The sequence below is a fragment of the Pectinophora gossypiella genome, chromosome 7 (assembly GCF_024362695.1).
Source record: "Pectinophora gossypiella chromosome 7, ilPecGoss1.1, whole genome shotgun sequence".
Classification (NCBI taxonomy): domain Eukaryota; kingdom Metazoa; phylum Arthropoda; class Insecta; order Lepidoptera; family Gelechiidae; genus Pectinophora; species Pectinophora gossypiella.
In genome coordinates this window covers 15597151-15618984 of record NC_065410.1, presented here as the reverse complement: position 1 = coordinate 15618984, position 21834 = coordinate 15597151, and the positions used below count along the sequence as shown (strand labels likewise).

The 21834-nt window shown below is 39.0% G+C and overlaps 3 protein-coding genes across 4 annotated transcripts; 2 read left to right on the top strand and 1 right to left on the bottom strand.

The window, feature by feature from the left end:
• The first annotated feature begins 1287 nt into the window (after window positions 1-1287).
• Window positions 1288-3641, top strand: LOC126368468 (uncharacterized). The gene is made up of 7 exons (XM_050012484.1): window positions 1288-1878; window positions 1962-2038; window positions 2162-2289; window positions 2443-2553; window positions 2648-2749; window positions 2934-3023; window positions 3374-3641. Exons 1-7 carry the CDS (start codon window positions 1699-1701, stop codon window positions 3625-3627), a joined length of 942 nt encoding a protein of 313 aa, XP_049868441.1. The 5' UTR covers window positions 1288-1698; the 3' UTR covers window positions 3628-3641.
• A 137-nt stretch (window positions 3642-3778) lies between these two features.
• LOC126368456 (putative nuclease HARBI1) lies at window positions 3779-5291 on the bottom strand. Its single transcript, XM_050012461.1, has 2 exons — window positions 4768-5291; window positions 3779-4685 (listed from the first exon to the last, which is right to left on the bottom strand). Exons 1-2 carry the CDS (start codon window positions 5053-5055, stop codon window positions 3921-3923), a joined length of 1053 nt encoding a protein of 350 aa, XP_049868418.1. The 5' UTR covers window positions 5056-5291; the 3' UTR covers window positions 3779-3920.
• Window positions 5292-5456: 165 nt separating this feature from the next.
• On the top strand, window positions 5457-21769 carry LOC126368392 (DDB1- and CUL4-associated factor 8). 2 transcript variants are annotated; one of them, XM_050012360.1, is made up of 11 exons: window positions 5457-5699; window positions 5835-6210; window positions 9589-9788; window positions 10824-10997; window positions 11574-11749; window positions 12064-12242; window positions 13003-13180; window positions 14342-14481; window positions 15075-15270; window positions 16384-16503; window positions 19169-21769. In XM_050012360.1, the coding sequence occupies exons 1-11, from the start codon at window positions 5636-5638 to the stop codon at window positions 19337-19339; spliced, it is 1974 nt and encodes a 657-aa protein (XP_049868317.1). In that variant the 5' UTR covers window positions 5457-5635; the 3' UTR covers window positions 19340-21769. The 2 variants fall into 2 exon arrangements, with proteins under 2 accessions (XP_049868317.1, XP_049868316.1); XM_050012359.1 differs by having other exon boundaries at window positions 5458-5753.
• Window positions 21770-21834: the final 65 nt, after the last annotated feature.

The following is a 21834-nucleotide window of genomic DNA, read 5'->3' as shown; positions in this document are numbered from 1 at the left end:
GTGAATTGTGCCTGGGTGTAATAAAAAGAGTCATTATTTATACCCAAAAACAAAGATGAAAGATGTATATAGGTCTGTTATCCATTAAATTAGAAGGTTAATGGAAGAAAAAACTGTACTCTATATTGATTTTGAGGAACGTACCCTGGAAAGTCCCTCATACGCTACTTTGACAGGTTAGTCAAATCTTAAGATACTTTTTACGAAACGCCAAAAACAAATTTTAAAAGCGGTATTATGTCGTACAGTTGTACCCTTTGTCTATGTAACCAGGCCAAAAATTAAAAAAATAATTGTACCCTTTGCTACTTAATTGACAATGAGGACCTTTCCAGGGTTATTAAACATAAGCTCACGACTTTATCCCAATGAGGGATTCCCCAAAAATATATAGATGGCGCTGTATAACTCCTACTCAATAATTGCCTAATTTCTCATTGCTCGGGTACACAAGTATTCAAAAATATAATACAATGGCAGAGGTACACACTACACAGGGTTAGTGACATAGTAACGAAAACTTTTGGGGACGATTCGACCACAATTCTGAGTTGATAGCAAGTAAAATTTCCTGTTGCAAAATTCATGAAAATGTTAGTATTTTTTAAATTATTATCAGTCCCATATCAGTCCCATATTGTGATTGAAGCCGCATAGAAAGCTCTCTCACTTTAGTCGTCAGCTCGGTAGCGGCGGGCGTCTTTAACACTTTGCGCTAACGCCGGCGCCGCCGGCGCACTATCGCTCAGTCGCGAATTTTTTATCAGACCAATAATTTATAATAATTAAAAATGTTAATGGATTTATATACCGGTATGAAAATTTTGTTTAATATTTGGATCAGGTTTGTATACAATAATGTTGCTCCTCTTTATTTCGATCAGATGATGTGCCTGGGGGTAATAACAAGTGTCATCATTCAATAATCAAAAACAAAGATAAAATATGCATAATATTAGTGGAGATCCTTGGGGGAGGCCTATGCCCAGCAGTGGGTGTCGTACGGCTGATGATATTTGAAGTCCATGAAATGAGAACGTTAAACGAAGATTTCGTAATACAGCGCCGTCTATATTTTTATTAGAAAATGGAACCTGTAAAATCCCTCATTTATCTGAAAACTACAAGTATGGCAATACAAAAGATTGGCGTGCTTTACTAGAACGATTAATTTTATTTATTCCATGACACCAACACTGTTGCAATGTAATTATTTTTTGAAAATTATAGACCCATGTTGGTCCTTCGGCGTTAGTTAGATACATAATAATGCTTATGATCACACCCGTATTCTAAGATGTTTACTCAAAACTGCCTTCACTCGGTCCTCAGCCAAGGCCACCTTAAGGGATTCTCAAAATCTCCTTGAAATCGGTATTCTTAGTTGACACCTCAACCTTAACGGAGGTTTCCTCCAGCGAGGAAGAGTGGAGGTATGACGTCATTGTTTTCGTATTATTTTGTTGGCAGCATGATAGAATTCTGTTGGCTGTGGTCACGTTTGTAGTTTATGGGAACATTTAAACGTCAAACAAATTGTCAAATCGACTTTGACAGTTGATTTCGCGGTACCGGCTTTGTTTATTTCAAACACAAATTTCAGACTACTTTGCACTGAGCAAGTTATCATCCGTCCCAAACTACTTTGTGGAGTGTGAAAGTGTTTATTAGATTTGTAAAAGTGTTTATCAAGTCAAAATGTCGAGCGGATCAACAAGACAAACTTTTACTGAACACGAAAAAGTGTGTCTGCAGGAATTAGTTTTGAAATATAAATTAAATTCTGTTGCAACTATTGGGGCTGGAAATGCAAATGTAAAAAAAATGGCTTGGGTACGCCTTACACAAGAATTTAACTCCATTGAGACCAATAGTAAAGTAAGTACCTAAATGTAGCACATAATATTAATATCATTCCTGATTTTGATTAAACTTACAAACAAACCTTTGATTTCTTTTAGCGAACAGAGGCACAATTAAAAAAATGTTGGGACAATTTAAAAACCAGAAGAAAACAATTTCTAGCACAAGAAAAAAGGTAAAATATCATATACTTTCTTAAAAGTAAATATTTAATTATTTACTATTGTTACAAAACACAGTGCAATGCTGTAAGTAATGTTATTTTTAAGCTTCTCTTTTTTTCATTTGAATTTGGAAGGGAACGCATGAGGACCGGAGGTGGGTTGTATGCAGCTAGTACCTCTCAAGGCTCCCAGGAGGCTATTGATGCTGCTCTTTTGGATGCCACAAATATAGAGCTACAAGGCGTGTTTGATAGTGATAGTGGTGAGTTATCAGGATATACATACATACCTTATTCCACTTACTAAATAGTTTTTATTGATATTTCTTTTCTATGTTCAGTTGAAAGTTAATAGAATTTCACCGAGTGGCTCTTGCAAGTAAAAATTATAGCAATTGATAACATTTTCATTCCAGATATGGTGTTGGACCACAACATGTTAGCCCCAGTACCCGATCTCCCTGCACCTGCAGCCCCTGCAGCACCCGCTAATACCTCACCTGGCGAAGGACCATCCCAAATACAAAGTATAATAGTTAAGCTATATTTTTTGCCATTTCTAACACAATAAACAACATATTTTTTTTTTGCAGAATACATTATGTTTTGCCTTTTTTGCAGAAGCTATTCCTGTGGAAGTTGATATTGAAATAATGGATAATCAATATCGTCCATCAGCCGGGTCTCGTCTCTCCGATTATGACCCACCTTCTCTAATTCAAGGTATTTTCTTAGATATTTTCTTAAGTTGATTATCTAGTACATTTAAACAAAACTATAGGCTTGATTATTATTACAAGTAATCTAAACCAGTGTGAAGATTTTAAAGATTTTAAGAAAGAGGTGTGTTTAATGAACACTTATGTAACCTTATTTAAGTAACATATTTGGAATTTTTTATTTGTAGAGTCTGTTCCTGTGGCACAAGTAGAGCTACCTCGTCGACCATCAACTGGATTGAGAGAACATGATTATGGAGCACCTTCTCAAACTCAAGGTATTCTTATTATAGCAATATTGTTGAACAAAATCTGCTTTATAAGTAACTAAAATAATTTCTAATGTATTTTGGGTAACAAATTCCTAGAAACCCCATGCTGATCTTGCGCGACCCAACTCCGTCCACAAAAGTTTTTACAGCTTTCTTATCTTTTGTTTACATTCACATCTGTGAATGTGATGGCCATCTGTCAGCACTTGTGGTGACCTTTTTTTATATTAGCCAGTTAAACGTATTCACTTCATAGTAAAAAGAATCGGTTAAAAAATATTTCTATTATAAGTAACTGTGTTTATTAAGCCTGTGAACTTTCGTGCGTTTTAACATATCTTCTTGTTACGTTTCAGCTTCAAAGAACATTCGGGCTCATGTAATTAATCAGGAGTTCACCTTGCGAAAGGATAGATATCAGGTGATAGTGGACAGGGAGGAGGAGCTACATAAATTGAGGATAGCAGAGCGGGAGTGGCTCGTAAAGGCAGCTGAGGAGACATATCATAAAGCTCGCCTTGAAAAGGAAAGTGCGCAGGAGTTGCTGCTATGCAGCCGGGCTAAGCGAGAGCTAGCAGAGCTGCATCTTTCTAGGGAAAGAAAGAAATAAATTGATAGTTTTTATTACATTTTTTTTATTGAGCATATCCCTTGTATTTGGAGCAATAACTAATTTTAACTATGATACAAATAATGGAATCTTAAAGAATATTTCTAAGAACTTTTTCTATATGAATTATAACATAATATTATAGGTATTTAATACATATCTAACATCTAGATAGAAACTAAACTAGTACATAATACAATACAGTAACTCTTTATTATTTAAATACAAGAAGCAAGTGGTACAAAAGGCGTTCTTTTTGCTGAGGAAACATAACTAACATAACAAAATTATACTTAACTAAAATGTCTTGCGATAAAACTAGCTCTTATAATACTACCTCGTTCATTGTCTGGAACAGGTGTTGGTGGGTCTATCCTTGACCTCAAGGGTTCTGGCATTTCTTGGTTAGTGTTAACACTGATATTGTGCAATACAGCACATGCCACGATGATGTTAGGGACATTTTTTATTTTGTTCTGAAGCTTCCTGCTTAAACAAGCAAATCTTCTTTTCAGGACACCATTCAGCCTTTCTATAATATTTCTAGTACTGATATGGGATCTGTTGTAGCACTCCTGATCTGGTGTTTGTGGATTTAGCACGGGAGTATACGTGTAAGATGACTGTGCATATCCACTGTCCCCTAAAAGTATGCCAGCACCTACTAAATCCCCTTCTTCAAAGCGCATACTACAACGGCTGTTGCTGAATATGCGGGAATCATGGGCAGATCCTGGCCACCTCGCCACAATGTCGTAAATCAACATTTGTGGCCCGCATATTAGTTGTACATTTATAGAGAACTCACCTTTTCTATTTCTGAAAAGTTCTCCATTTTCCCGACTCGGATTTTTAATTGGTACGTGAGTGCAGTCAATGCACCCGATTACCCCTGGGAATTGAGCACGTTGGTAAAATGCTCTCTTCACGTTGGCTCTCTCGTGTGCTCCAGGGAACTTGATAAACTCAACTACTTTCATTGCTAATATTTTCGATAGCTTAGCCACGATTTTAGATACAACTGGCTGACTGATCTTATGCAGGTCTCCGCAAACAATCTGTTGAAACAGAAATAGTTTGGTAAATATTTTTTATAACTGTAGATAAGTAATTATATAAATGCTTGAATGGCTAACTTACCTGGAAGTTTCCTGTAGCATAAAATCTTAACGCTATGAGTAGTTGCAATATGGGTGGTAAAGGTAACCCTTTGTTGGTTACATTTGATTGCAATCCAATCAGTGGCAATATCATATGAACAACGGTATCTTTCCTAAATCGAAAGCGTTTTTGAAATTGTTCTTCGTCGTAACATTCCAAAGGGTTTTGAGCGTCTCTGATATATTTCCGCGCCGGATAATCGTAAGGATTATCATAAACATAATCCATAAACTCTTCAAAGTCACTATATAAGTCACTATCACTCATTTTAATAACAAAAATCGAAGTTTGTAATATAAAAAGTATCGTCACAACAAGCGTTCGCACGGATTTCAAGCGTTGAGTAGTCCTTAAGGTTGGTCACGAGGTACCTTACATTTGACAGTTCATTCCTCAATTTTTACTCACCTCCAGTGAGGAAGAACCATAAGTCGAGGACGTAAATGTCAACTATGAATACCAAAAATCCTCAACCGAGGTTGAGTCGAGTGGAGGAAATCTTGAGTGACATCTGAGAATACGGGTGTGAGTGCATTTGTGGATATTTTGTGGTTTTGATTGATTTGAAATAAAACCTCTTATTTTTAAACGCATTGTGAAAAAAATACAGATAAAAAATATATTGCGTTGTCTCTTTCTAAATTATTAATTCTAACCAAATACGTGTACAACAAACACATTTCTGACAAAAACAACATCTGCCAGAAAAAAATCACAAAAATTCAGAAAAAATCCTCCATTGCATTTGAAGTTTTTCTAGTGGAATAGAAAATTGGGATTGTAAAATTCTGTTGATTTTTGCTTCTTATCAGTTTCCGCCACTTTTGCAAACTACGTAATAGGTGCAATGGAAGACAACTCTTCGAGCGATGACGAAATTAAGGATTCTCCTTTGAGCCCTAAATTAGGAGGTAAGAAGTTGAAACTGAACGACGGGAGCTCGCAAGACAGCCTCAAGGAGACAGGTAGTTCATAGATTTCGTGATGTTAAAAACTTTTTATGACGTAAAAATTGGTGTCCATTTTGACGTTGTTTTTTTCGTCAGCTTCGTCCAGTAAAGGTGAAAAAGACGAGAATGTCGACAGCGGGGTGTCTGCGGATAAATCTGAGAGCACTAGCAGCGAGGATAGAGGTGTGGGGACGGAAGGGCCTTCTAATGAAGTGGTTAACGTAGCGCCGTCGAGTAGTAACATACGGACTATATTATTAAATATTCGCCGTCCGAAGAGGGGCAGGAATTATAGGAAGAGAAAAACTCCAGACAGAGATTCCGACAGCAATGACTCGTCGAGAGACTCTGATGATTTATCAGCGGAGGAGAGTGCTCAGGAGTCCAGACAAGCTAATAACAGTAATTCAGATGCTGAGAGCGAGGATATGCAAAGATTCATGGCCACATTTTCTGATGGATCTCCTAGCAAGTAAGTTTTGCAATACAGTATTTTTATTGTTTTTTTTTTACTAAGACAGTGGCTTGACCATAGTAGATGATACAGTTTGTCACCTATCACTTTAACATGAACTAGTTCATTGTGATATGATGAATTTACCTCTGGACTTCCCCTAAAAATATAATTGTGAGGTTGTAATATTTTTTTTAATGTCAGACAAGTACCTATAATAAAAACTACTGCTGCTCTAAACAGCCAATTCTGCAGAGGCTCTCTGGATGCTGAAGAAACTGCCTGCCATGTAATAAGCCGGACACTGACAGCCATATAATGTACCACCATAAGACTTCCTTCCAAAAAGATACTGGATCTTATCAAACAGATTGGTCTAGAAAGGGATTTGTAAATTAGGGACTTGGTCACAATAGATCTTACATGGTTGCAGTGGCCATTTGGACTGTACTTATTCTAAATAAATACATCCTAACAATACAACACATAATACTGGGTTCTTACAATGGTAAGTCAGGATTATGGACTCCAATCTCAAATTCCTCAAAAACAGTCTCATATTCCTGATTTCTTCTCTTCTATCATGTGGGTTGTAAGATGGATTACCAACTCCATCAACCCCGATATCTGACATGACTCATGTAACAACTAGATACCTACATCGGTAAGTAATAACTGGGATCAATCTTACTTTTGGACAACCAGGTGATCAGCCTGTAATGTCCTAACCAAACTAGGGATCAGAAAATGATTTTTGTGATTTGTCCCCACTGGGATTCGAACCCAGGGCACAAATCTCAACCTCTGGACCATGGAGGCTGTAAATAACGTTATTCCTGATTTAACATGGCAAGAACCCGGTTTTATGTGTTTTAGTGTTAGTTATTACCATCTAAACCTCATAACAACATACATTCTATCTAGGACATTAAATTGAAAATCTATTAATAAAGAGAGAAGTTCTTATCAGCAAAGTTCAAATGAACAATATACCTATTTTATTTTAATTGCATAACATTACATGCTCACCGTGCATGATAAATGTTTTTATCAAAACATTTTTGTTATTTTTTTTTAATAAAATAGGCTCACATTTGACCATAATCTCACCTATGCCAATTCACTCTAGCCTTGAAGACCATTGATTTACCACAACCGTAGATACAGTGCTTGATAAAAAAATACATTCAATAGAGTGGTATACATACAATAAAATCGAGTCAAATTAAGAAAGTACGCGTCGTCTTATTACGTATATTACCGCGTGGTGCTTCATAACGCGGTCGGGTTATACTGCGACTCGGATTGACCGTGAGTACTTGTTTTAGTGTATTTTAAACTAAAATAATAATTTTGGTGGGTTTTACTGCGAAAATTACTTTTTTTATACTATGATAACATGCACAAAGTCATTACTTATTAGAAATATGATGTTCCATCCTTCTTTTTTCGCTTTGACCTTCTACTTTTGCAAGTATTTACCACGCACTTCCCCGTGTTGCCAGTTCGGCGCCCAATCGCGCACTGAGGTAAAGTACTGTCAACGTCGCTATGTTAACAGTAACTTTGCGTCCCACTTTTTGAGCGCTGATGTTCAATCTACGGTAGTAGTAAATCTGTTGAAGACTCCTAAATTATAATGAGTTGGAAAAACAGATGATGGCAGACAGTACATCTGCTAACTTAGCTTAATATAGGTGTAGTTTTTCGAAAGCAAGTATTTAATTATTAGTTCGGTTTTTGGTTGCCTCGATAAGGCCGCCATTTGCAATGTATTAGTTAAGTCTCTTTTGTAACTTATTCTATCGTGTGGGTTGTGAGCTGTCAGGGTTATTATTGAATCGCCAAAGGCCCCTGACATGGCTTTTTTGTAACTATATCATTTTATTTTGGTGCAATATTGTATATTTGAATTTGGTACTCTGTTTCTGCTGGGGTATGTCACATCTCATATTATTAAATTGTAGACACCATCTAATTTTATTTTAAGTTATATCTGTTATTTTCTTATCCACCGAAAAGGAAAGGGACGGGTAATCGACAAGCATAAAATTTATAGACCACACGTCAATTTGAAGCACAAATCTACAACAACTCTACAAAAAATTTGCATTGGCGAATAACCCGACAGAATAAAGTTGACAGCACACGTCAAACGGTTTGCAAACCAGCGAGATACCTTTTTGATTCGCCCGGGTTATTTATCCTTTTTCTCATTCTTCCTAAAACTAGAAACTGTCAATTAACCGTCCCTTTCCTTTTCGGCGGATAAGAAAATGACAGGTATAACTTAAAGTAAAAACCCCCGACCAAGAAAGAAGTACTCAATTATTATGACAAAAGGTTAAAAAGCAAAAAATAGCTTATCCCACATAAGCTTGCAAGCAAACTGAGCGTGCAACATTCCTATAACACTTAACAAACAACCTGATGATCTTGAAGACTTGAACCGATTTCCACCAAACATAGCTAAGAACACTCGACTGATATACCTTTCAAAAAAAAAAAAAATCCGCATTACAATCGGATCATCTGTTTGGTAGCTACGATGCACAGACAGACACATACACATTTACACACACAGAGACACGTCAAACTTATAACACCCCATCGTTTTTGCGTCGGGGGTTAAAAATTAGGAGGTGTCTGTAGGAATCGGGGCCATTATGTTGATAATTCTACTTATCTGATTAAAACTATCGAATACATACTTTACACACACATATCCAATCTCCTGCCCTCGCTGTGGGAACCGGACGCGGATTAGGTGGAGGGCTTCCACAAATTTTATTATTTATCTTTCTAGTTTAGAGGAAACTTTACAATGTACCATCGTATACGTGCGAAGGGAAATCTAGCCCGATACAGGTTATGTCACATACCTCCAAAACGGCCTCCGTGGACCAGCGGTTGAGCGTCACGTTCCGGAGGTCCCAGGTTCGAATCCCGGTGGGGACAAATCACAAAAATCACTTTGTGATCCCTAGTTTGATTAGGGTTAGGACATTATAGGCTGATCACCCGATTATCCTAAATTAAGATGATCCGTTCTTCGGAAGGCACGTTAAGCCTTTGGTCCCGGTTACAACTTACTGATGTAAGTACGTAGTCGTTACAAGGGTCATGTCAGGGGCCTATGGCGGCTCAATAATAACCCTGACATCAGGGTTCATGGGGTTGGTAATCCACCTCACAACCCATACGATAGAAGAAAACATACCTCCAAAATGCATTTCTCGGAAATGTGGGTTTCCTCACAATGTTTTCCGTCACCGCTGAGCACGTGAACTATTTATGACAATCCAAACATAAATTCGAACATTATTATCTTGGTAGGTTATAGGGTGTTATAAATAAAAAAAAAACCTGCAATATAAAAAAGCTTCATCTTTACAGCAGTTCAAATACTTCATCAGATGACGCCAGTTATGTGAGTGATGACATGGTGCACATGCAATCTGGAGACACCGATAGTGATGAAGAGGCTGTATGGAACCGATCCAATGAGGATAATGATGAGAATGACGAAGACAAGATGAAACCACCGAGTGTACTCACTAAGCCTAGGCCTAAACATAACTATTTGATGTTGAGAGGTAATGAATTCCAATCAATTTCTTGCTTGCTTGTAACATAGTCCATCCATCTTCCTAGCATTGTCCAGTCTTTCACAGGGTCCGCTTACCTAACTTTAAGATATGACAGGTTCCGTTTTTTACAAAAGTGACTGCCTGTCTGACCTTCCAATCCGCGAAGGGAAAACCATCCCAATTCAGGTTAGGTCACATATCTCCGAAAATTACATTTCTTGGGAATGTGGGTTTCCTCACGATGTTTTCTTTCACCGCTGAGCACGTGATAGTGATTTATGATCAAAACATGAATTCGAAAACAAATTCGACAATCATTGGTTTAGGCCTGTACTGGATTCGAATTTGCTACCTCTAAGTGAGAGGCAAGCGTTGTACCAACTGGGCTACCACAGTTCTAACATACGCGTCACGGTTGTAACATAGTATCCATACTAATATTATAAATAGGAAAGTCTGTGTGTGTCTGTCTGTTTGTTTGTCCGTTTATCACGGCACGGTGGAAATACCTAATTGCCCTCCGAAGCACGGAATCATCTTACTTTTTCGGACAACCAGGTGATTCAAGCCTGAAAAGTCCTTACCAAACAAAGGACAGTCTCACAAAGTGATTTCGACAATGTCCCCATCGGGAATCGAACCCGGACCTCCTAATCGTGAGCCTAATGCTCTAACCACCGCCGCCGCCGCCGTTGGTCCCGGCTTTTAGCCGTAAAAACACCTCCACCAACCCGTATTGGAGCAGCGTGGGGGAGTATGCTCCATACCCCCTCCGGTTAAAAGAGAAGACGGTCCTGTGCATACTCCGGCCAATCCTTCCGGTAAGCGTATACATGAGCCATATGTAACGACTACTTACTTACATCAGTAAATAGTAACTGGGACCAACGGCTTAACGTGCCTTCAGAAGCACGGAAGCACAGGACCGTACAGAATGGAAAGAGGAAGGGAAGTCCTTTGCCCAGCAGTGGGTTGCTAGCCTATATTAGATAGGTAAACTTTTTGGTTATAGTTATGTGAATGAACAATTAATTGTTCTAGAATTAATAAACCGCGAGATGGGGCTGACATTTCCCGCGGGTAAAACGACCAAAAACGACGTGTTGTTTGAGCAGAAGTTCTACGGCTCCCTACATGTAGTTTACAGACTGAAGAAACTACACCAACTGTGCAAACACAAAGGCTGTGTCAATTCCATCAATTTTCATCCTGAAGGTAAGCACGACATAACAGCGTCAGGCCTGTTTCCCCGAAAGGGTAGGCAGAGGTGTACAGTATACGCACCCACTCCTCGTCAGCTGTTATGCTGAAGGTAAGAAACATCAGAAATCTAAGTTAAAATGTAAAAAAAAACTCTAAAAGGAGTTTCTTGTGCAGCATTTTGAGAACCGGAAAGAAAGGACCCCCCCACACATATAATATAACACATACAAACACCCTACCATGCACACACGCGAAAATGTCTCGTGGATAAAAATGACGTATAGGGGTGTGATCGGAGCATCATGTAAAATAATTTAAAATAACTAAAAAGAAAACAACCGTTAAAGACCTTGTCGTTAACTCTCGTCAAATTTCGCTCACCGTCAAGCTAGCAAGTGCAATAAAACATGGCTATAAATCCAGAACCGTGATGGTACTAATTTTTTTACAACAGGTACTATTTTTTTCAATAAGAGTACTAATTTTTGGTATGGTCAAATTATTTTTTCGTGCCCATTTTTTTTTTTGAGACCGCTAGCTTGACGCACACTATTCTATTCTGTTCTAAAAGTAACTTATTTATTGCAGGCCACCTCCTAGCCTCGGGATCCGACGACACGAACGTAGTGGTGTGGGACTGGGCGCGCAACGCAGCCCTGCAAACGATCAAGACTGGCCACAAATCCAACGTCTTCCAGAGCAAGTTCCTCTATCTGAACGCGAGGAGTCAGCTCAATATTGTCACTTGCGCAAGAGATGGACAGGTGGGTGTCTCGAGTTTTCGGTTTATTAACGATTCCAATTGAAATCGATTATAATTGGAATCCGTGGTAACCCTGTGTAGAGTACGCGTGGCTTACATCGTAGTATCACGGGTTCGAATCCCGGCTAGGGCTCTAAACCACTGTTTCTGGTCATAATCTTCTCTTCAGCCATAACAGCTTGCGGAATGACGTAGATTAAAAAAAAATTGACCTTCAACATGTTTATGCGTGCGAATTCGCTAGACCTCTTGTGTCAATGGTTGCGTGTATACAAGCAGTACCTCGCTTACATGTATCGTATTGCCCGAGCCCAGGTCCGCCTGCTGCAGTGCCCGCCGAGCGGCGGCGCGTCCGTGTCCCGGCGCCGCCTGGCGTCGCACTCGCGCGCGGCGCACAAGCTGCACGTGTGCGCCGCCGAGCCGCACCTCGTCGTGTCCGCCGGCGAGGACGGGCTCGTCATGCAGTGTGACGTCAGAGCGGAACACGCCTCCAGGTGATACATACACACACGCACGCACGCACTCGCACGTACTCGCTCGCGCACGAATTCACTCACGCATGTACCCAATTACGCAAGTACTCACTCACGCACATGCTCACTCATGCATGCACGTACTCACTCGCGTACGTACTCACTCGCGTACGTACTCACTCGCGTACGTACTCACTCGCGTACGTACTCACTCGCGTACGTACTCACTCGCGTACGTACTCACACACGATCTCACCCACGCACGCCGTCACACGCACGAAACGTAAGTACTCACTCGCGTATAATAATAGTGTTTTGTCATAATTTTTACAAGGCATAACAGTAGGTTAGGGAGCGGCGGGGGTGGCCTTTGGGCCACCCCTACGCCGCCAGCATGTTTATCTTACACACGAAAAGTATACTGAATGGAGACCAACAACATGAAATAGTGTCAAAAAATATAAAAAGTCACAATCATGAACCAAATGAAGCCAAGGAAAAGTATGTTTCGAAAATGTTCAAAGTTGTGCCAAAACTTTTCTTATTCGGAGTATAGTTTTTATGCTTATAATAATTATGCTTATACATCATTATTGTCATTAATTGTTATGCTTATAGTAGTTATGAGTTTCAAAATTATGCTTAAAAAGTTATGACAAATTAATACTATACGTAAGTAATAATAGGACAAGTAACAGTATGCCATGGTAAATTATTACATAAAATTTTATGAGTAAAAATAGAGAACCATAGCTATCATAGCGTTTCATGTTGTTTCCAGATTGTTCCAAGTAAAGGACGAGATGGTGACAATACCGCTGTACAGCGTGTGTGGCCACCCGTTAGACCCCAGAGAGCTGCTGGTGGCCGGCCGGGACAAGTTCGTCCGCGTCTACGACAGACGGAAGTCTTCCAAACCTGTGGCGACGTATTGTCCTTCTACGTTTGAACAACATAACGTGAGTTTCACGCACACAACACACATACACACATTTATAGTTCCTTGCTTTTTTTTTAAAATTATTTTTCTTTCCACTTTGTTCTCAGTTTATCATCCTCCAGCCCTTATTCCACTCTTTGTGGGATCGGCACATGTATTCCTCTTCCATTTCTGTCAATCGTCATCTCAGTACTCAAACCTTCCACACGCATACCCTTCTTTACACAATCCATCCACACTTCCTCGGGTCATCCCCTACCCCTAATCCATCCACATTCACACTCATAACTTCCCTCGTTATATGCCTTTCATCCCTCCTCATTACATGCTCATACCGTGCTAACCTGTTGCTCTTCAATTTCTCTTTGTTTTAGTATTTTTTTTCTTAGCTCTTAGTTCCTTGGTGGTAGTATCATTTGAACATTATTTCTGGAGCTAGATGCGAGTCCTAAACTACAGGTTACCCTAGATTAGGCTCCAAATCCAGCCTCTACAAATTACATTACTGTAACCATATTGCATTATCATATAAGTTGATATCTACAATGTACTTTGTGGAGGAAAACCTTTTACTAACTAGCTTCTAATCGTAGTAATAAATAAAATAAATATACAGCCTGAACAGAACTATACCTCCCGCTACTGGGCACAAGCATCCCCTCAATCAATCGGAGGGGATATGGAGCATACTCCACCACGCTGCTCCGCTGTGGGTGGAGGTATTTGGGCTAGTAGCCCGGGACCAACGGCTTAGCGTGCCTTCCGAAGAACGGAATCATCTTAATTTTTTGGACAATCAGGTGATTCAAGCATGCAATGTCCTTACCAAACAAAGGACAGTCTCACTTAAGTGATTTCGACAATGTCCCCATCAGGAATCGAACCCGAACCTCCAGATCGTGAGCCTAATCGTGATCTATCATCCCGCGGCCACCGGCTAAACATTGCCTTCCGAAGCACGGAATCATCTAACTTTTTCTACAGTCAGGTGACCCAGCCTGCAATGTCTTTGCCAAAGGGCAGTATAACGAAGTGATTACGACCCACCCGGAGATTTAAATCGAGTTAAAACATAGCAATGCTCTAACCACTACTTCGCTATTTCGTAATTTAAACTTGACACTAGCTAATAAAACATTACTTTCCTCTCTTGTGTTATAAATAACTATTTCTATTAAAGGGCAACGCAAAGAAGAAAGTTCGTCTTTCAATGATGCATTTAACGTGCGCAGTGTACAACCATGATGGCTCAGAGATCCTCGGCTCGTATAACGATGAGGATATTTACTTGTTTGACGCCAAAAACGACGTGATTGACAAGTAAGTCGTATTTTCCATGTTGTTTTTTTTTAATTTCGGACAATCGGGTGATCAGCCGGTAGTGTCCTAACCAAACTAAGTATTTTTTTGATATTTCCCCACTGGGATTTGAACCCGGGACCTCCGGATTGTGAGCCTAACGCTCAACCACTGGACCACGGAGGCTGTTAACACTAACGCAGTTGGCTCGACCTTGAAAGACGGCGATACGGCGCACCACCTATCACGTTGGTCTAACGAGACCCTGGTAAGGTTGGCTACTTACTTCATCTTGCGACGGATGGACCTTAACCTTATCGGGATATAGTAGTGAGCTTAAGTACGTGTATGTTTGAACTATGCTTCTCTCCTTCTTTGTCGCACAGAACTGTCAAATTCAAAAAATCTTTATTCAGTAGGTAACATAGTTACACATTGAATCGTCAATTTTTACATAACGAACGTCTCATCCGCCTAAAACTACTGCAGCTTCTCACAACCTGTGTAGGCGGGGAAAAGAAGCTGTAAGAAAAACCTCGGCACAGGGCTCTAGGCGTTCTTTAAAAAATAAATTGTCATTTGCGTCAACCGTGAAAGTATGTAAACATTTCCAGAGAAAACCCGACGGAGAAGGAAGGTTACACCCACCGGTACAGCGGGCACAGGAACAGCGCGACTTTCAAAGGGGTCGCGTTCTTCGGACCGAGGAGCCAATACGTGGTGTCCGGGTCAGATTGCTCCTACATCTACATCTGGGAGAAGAACTCAGAGTCTATCGTGCAGTGGATGAAGGGGGACTTCAATGGAGTTGTAAGTTCTTGCATCGGTATTTATAAGTAATTATTATCATCATGAGTCGTAGTAGCCCAGTTGGTATCTACCAACGCGTTCTCGCTTGCCATTCACTGAGGTCGCAGGTTCGAATCCAGCACAGGCCTAAACCAATGATTGTCGAATTGGGTCGTGTACGAGGTTCAAGATAAATTATGAAGTTCTGATTACTAAATAAAAACAGATCTAAAACTAACGAAAAACATTTTCTTTTTTCTATTTAACTTATTTACGTATTTTAATCAAGAAAAACGTAACAATAAGTACGACATTTCATCACGTTTTTCTATGACGTCACAGTGTGCTTTTTCATACGGATTCCATAGTGATTGCGCGTTTTGACGTTTAGTAAAAAGTAACTGATTTGACTAGTAGGAAACTAGCCTATTTGTTTTCGATTTCCTATTTGGATCATAAATCTTCTTCTTTGCGAGTCGATGGCGATCGATAAGTACTAAATTTTTGCTGACCAATAATTGGATCATAAATGATTATCACGTGCTCAGCGGTGCAGGAAAACATCGTGAGGAACCCCGCATTCCCGAGAAATGTATTTTTGGAGATATGTGACGTAACTTGTATCGGGCTGGTTTTCCCATCGCGGGTTGGAAGACTTGGAAGGTCAGATAGGCAGTCGCTTCAGGTTAGGTAAGCGGACCCTGTGAAAAACGGGATAATGCTAGGGAGACGTGTGTATGAATTTTAATAAAGAAAAACGTAATAATAAGTCTGATATTTTATCACGTCTTTCTATACAAATTCCATAGTATTTTTAAATTTTGTGTTTTGACTTTTAGTAAAAAGTAACTGATTTGTCTAGTTGGAAAGTACCCTATTACCTGTGTGGTAAAAAACATAATAAACTAACGCCCTTAATCCCTAATTTAAAATTCAAAAAATATCTTTATTCAGTAGGTAACATAGTTACACTTTGAATCGTCAATTTTTACATAGCGAACGTCTCATCCGCCTAAAACTACTGCAGCTTCTCACAACTTGTGTAGCCGGGGAAAAGAAGCTGCAAGAAAAACCTCGGCACAGGGCCCTAGACGTTCTTTAAAAAATAGTAACGAGCTGTTTATTATTTTTCAGGTAAACTGCATAGAGGCGCACCCAAGGTGTCCGGTGCTGGCGACCAGTGGCCTCGACAAGGACGTGAAAATATGGATACCGAAGAACCACAAAGAACCAACTTACGAGGGATTAGGAAAGGTATGTGTTGAGATAAAAGCAGAAACCATCAGCTGTTTAGTGACTATTTTATTATTAGCAAAAATAACATTTTTAATTGATAATTAAAACACATAATAACGGGTTCTTACCGCGTTTAAAATTTCATAAAACACACAATAAAGGGATGAATATCGGGAGTCTCATATCCCTATTTTAGACGCGGTAAGAACCCGTTATTATGTGTTTTAATTATGATAATAACCTTTAACTTGAAACAATTTTTAATTGAGCCTGAAGTTATGTACTTTTTTAGTTTTAGTAGTTTACACATACATACATAAACTCACGCCTATTTCCCACCGGGGTAAGCAGAGACTAGAATTCCATTTGCTACGATCCTGACACACTTCACTTGCATCCTCTACATTCATCAATCTCTTCATACACGCACGCCGGTACAGATTAGATCGTACTAAACCTTTTCTAAGGACATCTCCGATTTGGTCAATGTACTTAGTCCTTCTAGGTCGTAGGTCGGTAGGTAGGTTTTAGTAGTTTAGTTTTAAATTATTCGTAATTGTTAAGTTTAAGAATATTTAATAATAATTGCATTCTTTAGTTTATACTTACTATATATTTCTCTCTCTCTTTCTTTATTTAAGAGCTGCGCTCTTGCAATATTATATATTTAGATTAGATATAATGTTAATCTTTAGTACAATCTCTATTAACATATAAAAATCATAAGCTCACAAATAAAATAACATACAAAGTAAAAAAAAAAACAATATATAAGGTGAAGGTCGTGTCGTATCAGGAGGTGAAGGATTTGGTGTTCTTCTTCTATCGTGTGGATTGTGATGTTGGTTACCGACCCTATCAACCCTGGTGTCAGGTTACTATTGGCGGTTATTTGGGGTTGAGAAGAGAGGAATGGCGATTACCTCACCGACAAGAGAGTAGCTCTTAAATAATGAGAGAAAAACTTAACATACGTTTACGACTATTTCCCAATTGGGGTAGTCAGAGGTACATTCATCGCAAGATGAACTAAGTACCCACGCCTCACCGAGCTTTCTGTTAAACCCAACGGTGAGTGAGCCGTTCATACATTGTTTTAAGTTTACGCGGTTATTATCATAATTAAAGCACATAATGGTGCTAATTCCTGTAAATACCATCTAATTTTATTTTAAGTTATATCTGTCCTTTTCTTATCCGCCGAAAAGGAAAGGGACGGGTAATCGACAAGCATAAAATTTATGGAACACACGTCAATTTTAAGCACAAATCTAAACCAACCGTCTAAAAATTTTACGTCAGTCAATAACCCGACACATTAATTTACTCATTCTTCCTAAAATTAAGAGCTGTGAATCATCCGTCCCTTTCCTTTTCGACGGATACGAAAATGACGGATATAACCTAAAATAAAATTAGGCGGTGTCTGCAGGAATCGGGGACAATAACGGGTTCTTACCGCGTTTAAATGGGGATATGAGACTCCCGATATTTAAAAAACGTGAGGACACAGTGAGTGCGGTTTGTCGTAGTGAGTTTGGTGCGAGTTCAGATCGTTCCGAACATTCCGATATCAAAAACATAAACAAGCGGCAAAGAAAGAGGGTAGACAGATATGTCTGCCCGTAGAAAATTATGGATCTACCTACTCCACTCCAATCTCATCAGTCATCCCGTGATCATGGCACTTGCAACAGTGTCGAAATATCGGGAGTCTCATATCCCCATTTAAACGCGGTAAGAACCCGTTATTATGTGCTTTAAGAGTGAGCCGTTCTATTCCGTGGTGTAGTCTCGTATAGTGTAAAGAATGCAATTATAGGGTAGTTTCCGACTAGTCAAATCAGTTACTTTTTACCAAACGTCAAAACACGAAGTTACTAAGTTTGTATGAAAAACAACCTGCGACGTCATAGAAAAACGTAACAGAATGTCGCACTTGCTATTACATTTTTCTGTATTAAAATTCATACACACGTCTCCCTAGCGTTATCCCGTTTATCGCAGGGTCCGCTTACCTAACCTGAAGATTTGGCAGGTCCGGTTTTTTTTTATAGAAGCGACTTCCTGTATGACCTTCCAAAGCGCGATGATAAAACCAGCCCAATACCAGTTAGGTCACATACCTCTGAAAATGCATTTCTCGGGAATGTGAATTGTGGATTAATTTTAACAAGCAGACATAATACGTAGATACAGTACAATTAGGCTAACTAAATGTACGCTATGCGAGACATTCCCGCCACAAGTATCCTAGGATTACTTAATGGGAGGTCTCGGCCACCATGTAACTAAAAATTTGTGAAATAAAGAATATTTGTATTTTTATTTATTTATTGCAAGCTGGCGGAGCTCGGTGGCGCAGCGGTAAATGCGCCCGGTCTGCGATTGTTGAAGTTAAGCAACTTTCGCAAAGGCCGGTCTTAGGATGGGTGACCACAAAAAAAAAGTTTTCATCTCGAACTCCTCCGTGCTTCGGAAGGCACGTTAAGCCGTTGGTCCCGGCTGCATTAGCAGTCGTTAATAACCACCAATCCGCACTGGGCCCGCGTGGTGGTTTAAGGCCCGATCTCCCTATCCATCCATAGGGAAGGCCCGTGCCCCAGCAGTGGGGACGTTAATGGGCTGGTGATGATGATTTATTTATTACGCTAATTTAAAAATAATTTCGTCTTCCTTGCAGGTGGTACGCGAAAATGTGGTCTCGCAGCTCCGGAGTCCTCTGTTCAACGATTTTTTACCTACACTATATAACGCGTGGCGCGGGGAAAACCGGGTGTTCACCGACGAGGACGGAGCCCCGGCCTACGGGAGCAATATCGAGTTCGACGGGAATGTTTGCACGGCTTTCTAGGGCCCGCTGTAAGGGTTTAATTTAAATACAGCGTCTTACACAACGACACAGCAGGAAGTTCGGTGGATTGCGGGTACTTAGTTCATCTTGCGATAGATATACAATCAAAGACCAAAAGATCAGTCACTGAGTTAACAAATCATTTGTGAATAGTGGTGAAACTATGAAACATTAGTCGTCATAATTACAAAATTGATTTTGTAGGTGTAGTCTGGTGTTGAATCCGTGGTAGCCTAGTTGGTAGAACGCTTGCATCTCACTATGAGGTCGCAGGTTCGAATCCAGCACAGGCCTAAACCAATGATTGTCGAATTTGTTTTCGAATTCAGGTTTGAATCAGAAATGATTATCACGTGCTCAGCGGTGAAAGAAAACATCGTGAGGAAACCCACGTTCCCGAGACATGCAATTTGCGGAGGTATGTGACCTAAACCTGTATTGGGCTGGTTTTCCCTTCGCGGGTTGGAATGTCAGACAGGTAGTCGCTTCTATAAAAAACCGGACCTGTCAAATCTTCAGGTTAGGTAAGCGGACCCTGTGAAAAACGGGATAACGCTGGGGGATGATGTAGGTGTTTTTGGTCTATTACAGAAATGACACGTAATCAGAAGGTCTTAAGTGCAACCAGTCAGTTAGTCTATTACTTTGCAAGAAGCTGAGTCCAATCCCCCTTACTCCTTAATGGCTTACGGCCATTAAGACTAAGGTAAGTCCCAGAGGGGGTGAGGTAAATCTAAGCTCGGCGCCCGATACGAATTGGTGCGGGGCGAAGTTACCGTTCTATGCATAGTATTATTCCTTATTCTAAGTTGTAGTTAACCCAACCACAGCAGCCGATAGAGGAATAGCGTCCTTTCTAACATGAGGGACTATTATATGGCCTAGTGGCTTATCACCTGTCAGCCATCATAATATTCATCATATACATCTTAATATCAAAAGTAGCTGCAAGTTTTCTTCTGATTACTTTTGGCTCTAAAGTCTTAATCACTCTTCAAATTCTGAACTGAATTAGACGTGGGTAGACCTTATTACCGTTAACGCAAAAACGTCCTAGATACTTTGGGATCTTTGCAAATATTCATTTAGGACTTATGTATGTCGCGAACTTACGAACTGGATATTTGAAAAAAGATAAAAGATACTAGGATATTTATGTTCAGGCTAATGATATTGACTTCCTGTGATGGAAGAACTACCCATTTACTGGGTTTACATTTACATTAGAATTTGAATACCATTAAAAAGTTGTAAGGTTGATGGGTTTGGTAATCCACCTCACAACCCATACGATAGAAGTTGTAGGAGTCTGGTACTGTAATTATCATCATTATGGAATTACAAGAAGCTGTATTTAAACTAATACCCATCTGTGAATATTGTATTTAGGTAATACATAATTTGTTGTCATATTATTATAAAAACCATCTTATCCACTTTTTCATAACTTTAATGTGCAACTTATATTCAAATATTTGTCCATTGTTATTCTGCTAGCATCCGCATTTGTTTGAAAAGTAGTTGTTTTATTATAAAGGGAGAAAATTTTAAATGTTTATTAAGTATTTTATTTATGCCTATATTGTTAGACGAAATTTTTTTATGATATTTATAATGCCTGTGATAAACTGATTTAAAATTTCGAAATGTGAATTTAATTTTTCCTATGTAAATAGTTCTAAAAAGTTTTCTATCTGATTAAATAATAGCGTTAAGTAGCCAGTTTACTTTATGTATACATTTACTAGTGCAACTTTGTATGCTAAAGTATTTGTTATTATAATCATTAACTGCTTATAGAACAGATTTCCCTAGAAAAATAACTTATTTTTCTTTTTGTAATTTACCAATATTTATATAAATACTCTTAGCCATTGATGACTAAGTATACCAATATATTATTTCCATTCTATACTATGTAAAAATATAAGAAAATGTCAAGTGGAGACAGAAATGAGACTTCATTATGATTCAAATATATTTTTCTATTAAGAAAAAAATACATTTTATTTGCAAGCGACATTAATTTGATCAAGTTGTCGGATTTCTTTTTTAACAAAATTGTATTTTATTAAAAGCACCAGCTATTTTGTACCGATTATCTGTTAATTGCCCCATGGACATCATAGATAAGAGTCTTTTTATTAAATAAGTATGTTACAGAACATTTGTTATAGTTGGCAAGATACGACATACTGTAGTGGTGTGCCAATTTGTATCATAAGATTTGTCTTTTTGCGATGGCCCATCAAATGTATCATCATAGCCAATGTTATAAACGTAATTTGATTCTATTATTTTTCTCATATTCCTTGCATAATATGTTTGTATTTTACTATTCTTCACTGTGTGATTGTCTCCGACTTGAAAGGAGAAAAAACATTGTAAGGTTAGTCCCAATTGTGTAAATAAACAATAATTTTAAATAAAGTTTAGTTTTTATGATTTAATTTCATACACAGATATTCCCGATCTTTCAGTTGCCACTTCCACGT

What these genes read in the sequence shown, in the direction of transcription:
- LOC126368468 (XM_050012484.1), top strand. Translation starts at nt 1,699, where the DNA reads ATGTCGAGCGGATCAACAAGACAAACTTTTACTGAACACGAAAAAGTG. An exon ending in TTTCTAGCACAAGAAAAAAG is followed by an intron (nt 2,039 to 2,161) that starts GTAAAATATCAT and finishes TGAATTTGGAAG; the next exon opens with GGAACGCATGAGGACCGGAG. An exon ending in AGGACCATCCCAAATACAAA is followed by an intron (nt 2,554 to 2,647) that starts GTATAATAGTTA and finishes CCTTTTTTGCAG; the next exon opens with AAGCTATTCCTGTGGAAGTT.
- LOC126368456 (XM_050012461.1), bottom strand. Translation starts at nt 5,055, where the DNA reads ATGAGTGATAGTGACTTATATAGTGACTTTGAAGAGTTTATGGATTAT. An exon ending in ATGCTACAGGAAACTTCCAG is followed by an intron (nt 4,686 to 4,767) that starts GTAAGTTAGCCA and finishes CTGTTTCAACAG; the next exon opens with ATTGTTTGCGGAGACCTGCA.
- LOC126368392 (XM_050012359.1), top strand. Translation starts at nt 5,636, where the DNA reads ATGGAAGACAACTCTTCGAGCGATGACGAAATTAAGGATTCTCCTTTG. An exon ending in TAACTATTTGATGTTGAGAG is followed by an intron (nt 9,789 to 10,823) that starts GTAATGAATTCC and finishes TAATTGTTCTAG; the next exon opens with AATTAATAAACCGCGAGATG. An exon ending in CTACGTTTGAACAACATAAC is followed by an intron (nt 13,181 to 14,341) that starts GTGAGTTTCACG and finishes TTTCTATTAAAG; the next exon opens with GGCAACGCAAAGAAGAAAGT.